Consider the following 10,311-nt stretch of genomic DNA (forward strand, 5'->3'; position numbering starts at 1 on the left):
TGCTATTCTTCTGTCCATGGAGTTGTGATATGTATCATCTTCTACCTCTAGTGCTCATCTATCACTTTTGTAAGCATGTAACTATCAGTTTGATGGTACCTTAGTACATGCTTCCACATGTAATCACATGCCTATTGTGTCGAACTCAAATAGATTGATCTAACATAGCCAAAACAGTTCGTATACTTCAAGATTGGCTGTAGTGTAGTATTGCTCACACATCCCACGGTTGAACCCCATAGCGTGGATGTTTCAGGAGAGTCCGACGCTGTTTTGGACTGTGTACGGCCTCATGACGGGCGATGGAGACCGCCTGCTGGCACCTGTCAATATGAGTCTGCTCAGCCTGTTTGCTGTGCATTATATCAACCGGGCGCTTATCTATCCCTTTCGGCTGAAGAGTAGCAACGGCACCCCTCTGACTATTGTGGTCCTGGCCGGTTTATTCTGTTCTGTCAACGGGTATATGCAGGTACGTCGTCGGCAAAGGGTATGAGCGGTTGTGTGGGGTTTTGCGAAGGTGCGCACAATGCATGTTCTAAATATCATGGTTGGTATAGTTACCAAAACAAGGCAGAAACTATCAGGAATTGGCGTACCTGATGCAGAATTGTGCGTTAAACCCCGACGCTGTGCAATTCACAGTCAAATCGTGTGACTTCGAATATTCGCCAAAAAATGCTTTCTAAGAGACTCGGCCCCACTATTTTGCTACTCTTATCCCTTTGTCACATCCAGGCCATGCAATTAACTGAGATCGCCGACTACGAAACTGAGTACCTCACCAGCCCTCAGTTTGTGTTCGGAGTGGCCATGTTCTGCTGTGGCATGTACATCAATATTCAGGCCGATGGCATATTACTCAATTTGGTATGTGTATTCTTACAACAAGACCTTCTCTTCTTCGGTACTTGCGCATTTGCAAGCCTGTCTATATATGGGCGCAGATACGCTCTGTGTAAAACTTGCGCGGTCTCTGTGACAGTTCCAATCTATGTCATTGAGTCATATCTATATGTCTCTGTAGTCACCGTTATCAATTCATGCTTTTTTTTTTATCTGGACTAATCGTGAAGCCATCAATTCGCATGTGGCCCTTCCTCTAGTTCGAAACAATTTCGAGTCCAGTTACGTTATTTCTGATACAGTAGCAATTACGTAAATTAGTTATGGTATATGGGTATATGTCTATATATACCATATATATATATATATATATATATAGTCGCAGGCGATAAAAATGTAGAGCAAATGTAAATTCCACCGCACAGACGTTACAGGCTAGTGCCAGCACGTCACTGTTGGTATCGGAAGATATACACCGTGCATGTTGAAGACGGAATACTATATGACGGTCTGTTCAAATGAGCAAGAGTTAAAGGGTGCATGCATGTCAAGATATGTACTAATAGATAACGTTTTATGATTCCAATAGAATATAGAATGCATACTGCTTGATATTGGTATGCGTTTAGTACAGCTTTGTCGAAAGGGATAATGAACCTGCGGTTCGCCTTGACGCCGTTCATCTGACATTGCATGATAAACCGTTTTATTGTACCAGCGACACCCGGGACAAACTGAGTACTCCATACCGCTCAGAGGGATGTTTCGATACGTCTCAGGGGCGAATTTCTTGGGTGAGATGGTGGAGTGGATAGGGTTTGCCATCGCCTCGAACTCCTTGCCAGGTACCTTCATCATAAGTTGTCGATTTTCGTATCCCTTATACTTTCATATCACTCCTTAATCGTGGCTCCAGGTGCGTTTATTGGCAAATGATCGTTGCATCCACTGTTGATGTTGATCTTCCTATATACGCTAACTTTGTATTACTTTCTAATATGCGGGCTAAGCACGAACGTCTATACTGAAACAAGATATGAAGCATGTTTAACAACATCACCCTTACAACTAAGTTCTATTTGCCTCCTTTGACATCTGTCTCTGCAAGCGACCGCATTCGCTGTCTACACTATCTGCAATATATTTCCCCGAGCGCTTGCCCATCACAAATGGTACCAGTCCAAATTCGGTATAAAGTATCCCAAGAGGAGGAAAGCCGTCATACCGTTTGTATGGTGAGCAAACCGAAGCGAATCGTATAATTGATGTGGTCATAGTGGATACTCTATCTGAAACTTGACCTGAATAAAGAATCGATTGGTAACAATGTAGCCAAGTTGAGCTTCTTCTCCCAAACTTCTAGCTACAAGCACTGTAATGTAGTTGCGAAGCCATCCGGTATATCAACTCTGTTGATGTATTTATATCGTGCACTCTCGCTAAATGCCTAAGTAATTACTGCTCACCAGATCACACTACGCGCTGGATTTGGGATATTCATGTATTGAAGTGTGCTGGATTTGGGATAATCATGTATTGAAGTGTGCTGTACTCTCCGAGTTACTCCGCGTAGTATCTGGAGAGATAGACAGGCACTCCACTCAGTAGGTGGTCTAACCGGGAGTATCGAACTTTACTTGGTGCATTTCAGATTTCTACTACACCCACCCAAGCGCTGCGAAATTACAAAGAAGCAATATTCCCAGGTTTTAGGGTTTTAGGGTTTAGTATATAAACACGAGAAGGCACTAGATGCTAGATAGACATAGCCATGAGATTGACGTCCCAGTCTGTGTAGTAGCACATATTTATAGTCATTTGTACTAGGAGTATAGGAAAATGACCTGAATATCAGCAGAATACAGGCAAATGCGCCATCGTATCGGATCAATCGCAAAAACAAATGCGCGATAGAGTACCCCTGTATACTACAGACAGGCTGGTGATCTGACGCGCCTTTTGATAGTTCAGTCCTGCCAAAGATTCCAACGGTCTGCAACTCGTTAGCCTAGCAATTGCTCAAGTTTATCAGTTCAAATAAACATTTTCTAATTGAACCTGTTGTCCAGCTATATAGTAGCCGTTTATAGGTACCTATATCTCACTCGTGAAATTCAATCGTGTTCTGTGACATGTTCGTTATGCATACCTAATCCGCATACCTAATCCGCCTATTCAGAATGGTGTTGCTGTTTCCTGGGTTGGTTTGCAATTTATGAAACGCGGATTCAATTTAGTATACCAGCGTGTCAAAACAGTTGCTAGTAACCTTAGGCAGGCATGCTGCTCTATATTCTTCCTCGTCCAGGAATGTAAGCAGTACCCCTCCCCGTCTTGTGTTGTCATACATGATGATGATGAAGAAATACTACGTAGTGATTCTTTTCAGTTCGCTGCAGAATTACGTCAATAATATTTGTTTGCGGCTATTTTGGTATAACTTATGTGACAATTGCCATATGTCAGTGCACACGGTCGAGAATTGTTATTGATGATGACAATTCTGATTTAACTACCGTGATCAGCAAAAGCATTACCAATTAAGGTTAGGAACAAATTTCAAACATATATATTAAACGTTGGAAAACGTAATTCAATTTACGAGTACAATACTTTATTCAATGCATTGAGTATTCGGACGGCAGGTTGCAGTGGGTACACGGCTGTACGCTGAGTGCTTGCAATGACGCCGCCCACTTCGTTGAGCGGTGTGGCTTTCCTTGGGAATATTCATCGTTCGCATAAGTATAACATAATAGAGTTACCACTATCGCTGCAATCACACGGACTGTCACTTCATGAGGCGTGATCCACGTTACGCAGTTTTCATAGCAAAGTGATCCTCCGAAGATGTAAATTCAGCTATCAACAGTAGGAGGCAGAAGCCCCGGACTCTTAAGAGCGGGTGCAGCGGTAGCAATTGCGGTGCATGCAGCGGCGGAGACAACGACGGGAGCTGCATCGCTCTCGGCAATAGTGTCGGCAGCGCTGGCATCTATTGCGGTCATTGTCCCATGTATCTCGCTGTGTACAATGAATCAAGATCGTTTACTGATAAACGGTACAAGTGACTTTCACAGAGGTAACTAGGCGATAAACGAACACTTAAATTATCGAATTTACAGTCGGGTACTTACCCCTTGAGCACCCATAGCATACTCTTTCTCGTCATCATCGTCATCATTGTCGTCGCCAGCTCCGTATTTGTCGTCGTCATCATCGTTGCCGCCTTCAACCTCGCGACGGGCCATTGACACTTCGCCATTGGATTGTGCGGCAGCCAAATCCCCTACGTCAACCTGAGGGTTGTATACGAACTCCTCACGACTGAGCTGGATTTCAGACAAGTCCTTTCCTGGATGGTCAGAACGGGTGAGATCGCGCGCCCCATCAATCAATGCAGGTGACGATCCAAGCATGGCCAGGACAGAAACGGCCAGCATGGTTAGCGTAGTATAGGGACTCATGATAGCAAGAGGAAGAGGTAAGTTTGATGTGCGTGTGCCACTTTATCAAAGGTAAGAGTGACCTGACGGTTGAATATGTCTACGATAATATATAGCAACACAAGCATTCTGTTTTAACATACCCCATTCTTGATCAAGTGATGCTCTTCGTAGTATAATGTTCGAGAATCATTGTTTTTCATGTATTATCATTCCTTTTCATGCGTTATCCAAAATGCTATATGTTCAATCACCCACGATACAAATAAATTTCTGTTAGTAAAATTTTTGCCATTTAAAGAATGCCTCAGCTGACTAGATCTGCACGAGATTTGATATACAATTCCTTATTTGACATCATTTCTTACGCATGCTTCAAGTAAAAACATGACAAATCAATACAACTTATCCGCAATAACTCATGTCAGATTGTATGTATCGCTTCAAGTAAAAACATGACAAATCAGTACAATTTATCCGCAATAACCCATGTCAAATTGTATCTATCGCTAGTGTATGGATCAACATTTTAATAAAGCGATTCTTCTGCCTGATAAGCGTTATTAGTCGAATTTCGGTGTACAGAAGTGGTGATGTTGTAAATGTATAGGTGTTGGGCGGATCTAGAATACCATAAATATTGATACGCTAAATATCATTAGCCTAAGGCGATATTGTGCATACAAATCGTGCTATGTAGTGGCTGGGCGTGTTGGGATCTGTGGGATATGTTGGTCCGTTGGAAGCGTATGGCATTTTATTTTTTTTTGAAAATTATTCACGAATGCAAGATAACATGTATATATTTATGTGGTGTTGTATTCATAAAAGAAATAAAGATATTATTGCTAGATTTTATTGCGCCTTAGCTAATTCTCATATATTAGTGATGCAGTATCCACTGCAGAGTACCCACCGCCATTACTGTGTTTGTCCTGGTAAAGTATCTTGTGTTGTGTCATGAAGAGGACATAGAGTGCCATGGAGATTGGTCACAATGCAAGCTTAACTGGGGTGCCAAGAACCCCGCTTAAATTTTATCTAGACCAAAGGCTATAAGTATCAGTAGAATTATGCTTAACACTTCCCCAGTCAAGTCGGACAAAATTATGTGGGTTTCATCCCACAGTGCTCTTCCCCTGTAGTGTATGTAGTACACACAAAAAGGATTTAAGGTACAAACTTTAATACCAAAAGTGCTCATCAAATCACAGAAGTTTGTTGTCAATACATACAATGTCCGGAGAAAGTGATCCCTTAGGCATATGTCAATAACATATGTATTAGCTATTACTATTTTTCCCTAGATGCTGCACCACTGACACGAGGAACACTTCGGCATCGCCCAAATCCCGCACTTTCACAAAGTACTCTGGAATTGCTACAAGTGGTACTTCTTATAGCCGTTGCTTTTTCTCGTTGTTGTCGCCCTCTGACGTATAGTGACCTTTGTTGTTATCGCCTCGACCATCCCTCACTGCACTATATTGGATCGATCGTCTGTATTCTTCGTCCCACTGTTTTTTTTGTTTTGGGTTTTTTTTAAACAAAAAAAGAAAGCCAAAAAGCTAGAGATATTTACTCAATACTGATGAGATAGCCAAGAGAACGGTTGTTTTTATCTTTTCGGAGTAAAACAACTATGTAACAGAGGAAACCGTTTTGTAAAAAAAACTAAAAAAACAACAATTAGAAGTCACATTTGACATTTGACATTTGACATTATTCATTTGAGTCATTTGACATTTCTCAAATCTCAACATTGTTGTCAACACTCAACAGGCAACAAGTCACTCTCAAGAGTGAAGAGTCAAGTCTGAAATCAGCTCACAACTTACAAGTCACAACTGGTCAACCCTGCTGAGTGCTGACCCTGCTGTCCCTACCTCCCTGGCCTCGAGTCTCAAGAAGGCTCATCACTCATCACTCATCACTCATTACTCATTACTCATCAGATGGCGACGTTTAATGGAATTTGCAATCCCCGTTGTTCCGGGCGCTCCCAAAGCCCAGGTATGTATGTAAATTACATTGTAACTACCATCGTCTTTTCACTGGGAACTTTATAAGAAGTTCAATAGTTCATTAGTCGATGACTTAAAGTTGTACATTCCAATAATAATAATAATAAGTATAAACTGCTCTGTCACTACTCCTACTCTAGATACTAGATATGCATACCCCTGAAAAGGACATAGCTTGATTATGCAGCAGAATATAGGCAAATGCACCATTATCGGATCAATCGCAAAGGCAAATACGCGATAAAGTGCCCCGGTGGATTTGACAAACCTTCTGATATTTCAGTCCTGGTAAAGATTCCAACGGTCTGCAACATGGTAGCATAGCAATTGCCCAAGTCTATCAGTTCAAATAAATATGGTCGAATTATAACTACTTTCTACCTATTTTGTATGCGTTAAATAAATACATCCCAATATCATTCGTGAGATTCGATCGTGTCCTGTGACATTTTTTTATACTTACCTGACCCACCTATTCAGTGTGGTGCTTGTTAATTGCTGGGCTAGCTTGCAATTTATGGAAGGCGAATTTGTCAATCCAGTACACCATCGTATTAAAACAGCTGTTAGTAGTGCTTTTAAACAATTTAAATAGATACCGCCAATGCAGCCAGGCATACAATACACATATTTATTATTATTCTGGACTTTTCCTTTACATTTAGGAACGTAAGCAGCACCCCTCTCCGTCGTTGTGTTGTATAAATACTTGATGATGAAATAATATCAAGTAATGATTCTTTTCAATTCGCTGCAGAATTACGTCAATACGCTATTCTTGTCAGTTCGCAGCAGAGTTTCATTAAGAAGCTTAGTATGTGGCTATGTATATTGGTATACTTCAAATCGTATCCGGGGTGATGGCTGGTGGGGATTATCGGATGTCAGTGCACATACTCGAGGAGTTGTACAATGCGAGCATATTGTTATTCATGGTGACGATTCTGACTTAATGTGAGTGTGAGTGTACAGATGGGACTGAGTGAATACAGATGTGTTTGTATTTGTATAGGCTAACTACCGAGATCAGCAAAAGTATTATTTTTTTAAAAGAAAATATTTTAAAGTGTTGGAAACCGTAATGCAAATTCGAGTACATTCTTTTATTCAATGTACCGAAAATTGAAAATTCGGACGACATGGTAGCATAACATTGGAAGTGGTTGCAGTGGGTGCACGGCTGTACACTGAGTGCTTGCAATGACGCCGCCTTCGTTTTTGAGCGGTGTGGCCTTCCTTGGGAATATTCATCGTCCGAATAAGTATAACATAATAGAGTTCCCACTATCGCTGCAATCGCACGGATTGTCACTTCACGAGGCGTGATCCACATTGCGGATTTCGATCAAACAAACTGATCGCCAGAAGATACGAATTCAGCTATCAACAGTGGAAAGTACAGGCACCGGACTCTTAGAAGCGGGTACAGCGGTAGCAATTGTGACGCATGCAGCGGCGGAAACAACGACGGGAGCCGCCGTTGCCTCCCCACCAGTTGTTGTTGCCTCCCCACCAGTTGCTATCCTTCCGATCGTTGTCGTCCCGTCTCCAACGCGAGCTGCATCGATCCTGGCAAAGGTAGCGGCAACGGCGGCATTTGTTGCGATTATTGCCCCATCTGGATCGCTGTGAATAATGAATCAAGATCATTTTAAGATAAACGGTACACGTATTTTACGACGGTATCTAGGCGAAAAACAAACTTTTAATATCGTATTTACAGTCGCGTACTTACCCCTTGAACATCCATAGCACCATCTTCCTCATCTTCAGCGTCGTCATCGTCGTCATCGTCGTTGCCAGCTCCATATTCGTCGTCATCGTCATCGTCACCACTGCCGTCAGCAACCACACTTTGATCGTTGCCTTCAACCTCGCGACGGGCCATCGACACTGTGCTCTGGGATTGTGCGGCAGCCAAATCCTCTACATCAACCTGAGGGTTGTATGCGAACTCCTTGTGACTGAGCTGGTATTCGGACATGTCCTTTCCTTGATAGTCAGAACGGGTGAGATCGCGCGCCCCATCGATCGATGCAGGTGACGATCCGAGCATTGCGAGAACGGAAACGGCCAGCATGGTAAGCGTAGTATAGGGACTCATGATAGCGAGAGGTGAGTTGATGTTCGTGCGTCGCTTTATCATGTGAGAGTGACCTGAGGTATGACTATATCCATGTTAATTTATAGCAACACAAGCGGTCTGTTCTTGAAATTTCTCACCCTTCGTCCAGTGATGCCCTTCACAGCATCGTAGTCAGATATCATTGCTTTGTATGTGCCATCCAATATATCGGACACAGGGTTGTTTGTAACGCTATTCAATTACCCACGATTGAAATCTGTTCAATTCTTTGCCATATAAAGCATTGTCTCAGCTGATGAGATCTGCGCGAGAGTTCTACGAGTCCTTATTTGGTACCAACTCTTCCGCATGCTTCAAGTGAAAACATGTCATGTCTGTACAGTTTATTTGCAATCACCAATCTCAGGATAGCAAATTTGTATATATCGCTATCGAAACTCATTCGAAGCGAAGCAGTAGGTTTGCCTGCAGCCGATGAAATCCGCGCGAGAGCAGCTTGGCGCATCCTGTATCTATTTATTCATCAAACGTGAAGATTCATAATCTATTTTGGTATGACTTTTCACCGGAAGTTCATAGACATAGATCCTTGCTATAAATATGTCAGGTGGATTTGATTCGGCTTCACAGTATAGGCAGTACAACGAAGTCACTGTCAGCGATACACTATGTATGTATCAATATCAAAAAATAAGTTACTCTGCTCTGCATTCATAGGCGGATTTCGTTGCACAGAAGTGAGTACGCCATATTCTCGATGTAATGTAAATGTACAAATTTTGGGCACATCTAGAATACCGTAAATATTAATATTAAACATTGTTTGTATACATCGTGCTGGTGCTTGGGCGTGTTCGGATCTGTGAGATATGTGGAAGCGTAAGCTAATATGCATATATGCGGTGTTCCATAATAGAGATAGGAATATCATTGCTAAATTTTATTGTTAGCTACTTCTCATGTATTAGCTTACAAACTAAGCTTTATAGTCTGATGCAGTATCCACTGCAGAGTACCCATCACCACTACCGTATCTGTCCTTGTAAAGTATGTAGTGTTGAGTCATGAACAGGACGTCGAATGCTATGGAGATTAGTCCTAATGCAAACTTAGCTGGGTTGCCAAAAAACCCAGTTAGATCATCTAGATTAAAGGCTATAAGCATCATTTGAAATATGCTTAGCACTCCCCCAGTAAAGTCCAGCAAAATGTTGTGGATGCTCCATCCCACAGTGCTCTTCCGCTGTAGTGTATGTAGTACAGAAATAAAATGATTTAGTTTCAGAACTTTATCATAGCGCGATTCTAGCAGAATCCGATATGTGTACGTTAGAGTAGCAAAAGGGAATTCAAGATACAAACTTATTAAGAGTGCTTTGTAGTCAATATGTGCAATGTCATGGAAATTATATATCCCATAGGCATATGTCAACACCGTATGTACTAGACAGACACATTTCCAGCAGGCCTATACTGTTCTTCCTTAAATGTTACACTATCCAAAGGCAATGAGAACGATCATAAAGTGCATATTTCGAGCTTACCCTGAAATTGTGCAGCGCTTGCGGGATGTACTTCGTGATGGTGACGATCAACTTCAAGAAGGACAGGTTTGTGACAAACGTCAGTGCTGATGTCAGTCCAATTGACGATGCGAAGGCCGACACAATGGCGGCGCACCCCATCGCCACCAATGCAATCAAAGCAGGTCTTGACAGATATTGTCCTCCAGCCTATTCAAATATCCGTGGAATGTGTATTCGTACTTGTGTGAGTAGCATATCAGAGTTGTACCTCGGCAACGGTTAAACAAAATTATTCATACCTTGAATACGAATAGTGACTTCGCATTCGCGGCAAGTGATCGATAACGGATAAGACTTCAGGAAAATATTTTGATAAATTTATA

The 10,311-nt window shown here is 42.0% G+C and overlaps 4 protein-coding genes across 4 annotated transcripts; 1 reads left to right on the forward strand and 3 right to left on the reverse strand.

Annotated features, from left to right (window-relative positions):
- Positions 1-241: 241 nt before the first annotated feature.
- On the forward strand, positions 242-2,177 carry SARC_10663 (hypothetical protein). The gene is made up of 4 exons (XM_014295283.1): positions 242-472; positions 739-870; positions 1,565-1,691; positions 1,955-2,177. Exons 1-4 carry the CDS (start codon positions 248-250, stop codon positions 2,083-2,085), a joined length of 615 nt encoding a protein of 204 aa, XP_014150758.1. The 5' UTR covers positions 242-247; the 3' UTR covers positions 2,086-2,177.
- A 1,527-nt stretch (positions 2,178-3,704) lies between these two features.
- On the reverse strand, positions 3,705-4,289 carry SARC_10664 (hypothetical protein; the record flags this gene model as incomplete). Its single annotated transcript, XM_014295284.1, has 2 exons — positions 3,705-3,870; positions 3,970-4,289. 2 exons carry the CDS (start codon positions 4,287-4,289, stop codon positions 3,705-3,707), a joined length of 486 nt encoding a protein of 161 aa, XP_014150759.1.
- A 3,403-nt stretch (positions 4,290-7,692) lies between these two features.
- Positions 7,693-8,420, reverse strand: SARC_10665 (hypothetical protein; the record flags this gene model as incomplete). The annotated part of the gene is made up of 2 exons (XM_014295285.1): positions 7,693-7,942; positions 8,038-8,420. 2 exons carry the CDS (start codon positions 8,418-8,420, stop codon positions 7,693-7,695), a joined length of 633 nt encoding a protein of 210 aa, XP_014150760.1.
- Positions 8,421-9,323: 903 nt separating this feature from the next.
- SARC_10666 (hypothetical protein) lies at positions 9,324-10,137 on the reverse strand. Its single transcript, XM_014295286.1, has 2 exons — positions 9,947-10,137; positions 9,324-9,645 (listed from the first exon to the last, which is right to left on the reverse strand). The coding sequence occupies exons 1-2, from the start codon at positions 10,085-10,087 to the stop codon at positions 9,379-9,381; spliced, it is 408 nt and encodes a 135-aa protein (XP_014150761.1). The 5' UTR covers positions 10,088-10,137; the 3' UTR covers positions 9,324-9,378.
- Between the last annotated feature and the right edge of the window lie 174 nt (positions 10,138-10,311).

This window comes from Sphaeroforma arctica (assembly GCF_001186125.1).
Source record: "Sphaeroforma arctica JP610 unplaced genomic scaffold supercont1.1341, whole genome shotgun sequence".
NCBI classification, from domain to species: Eukaryota; class Ichthyosporea; order Ichthyophonida; genus Sphaeroforma; species Sphaeroforma arctica.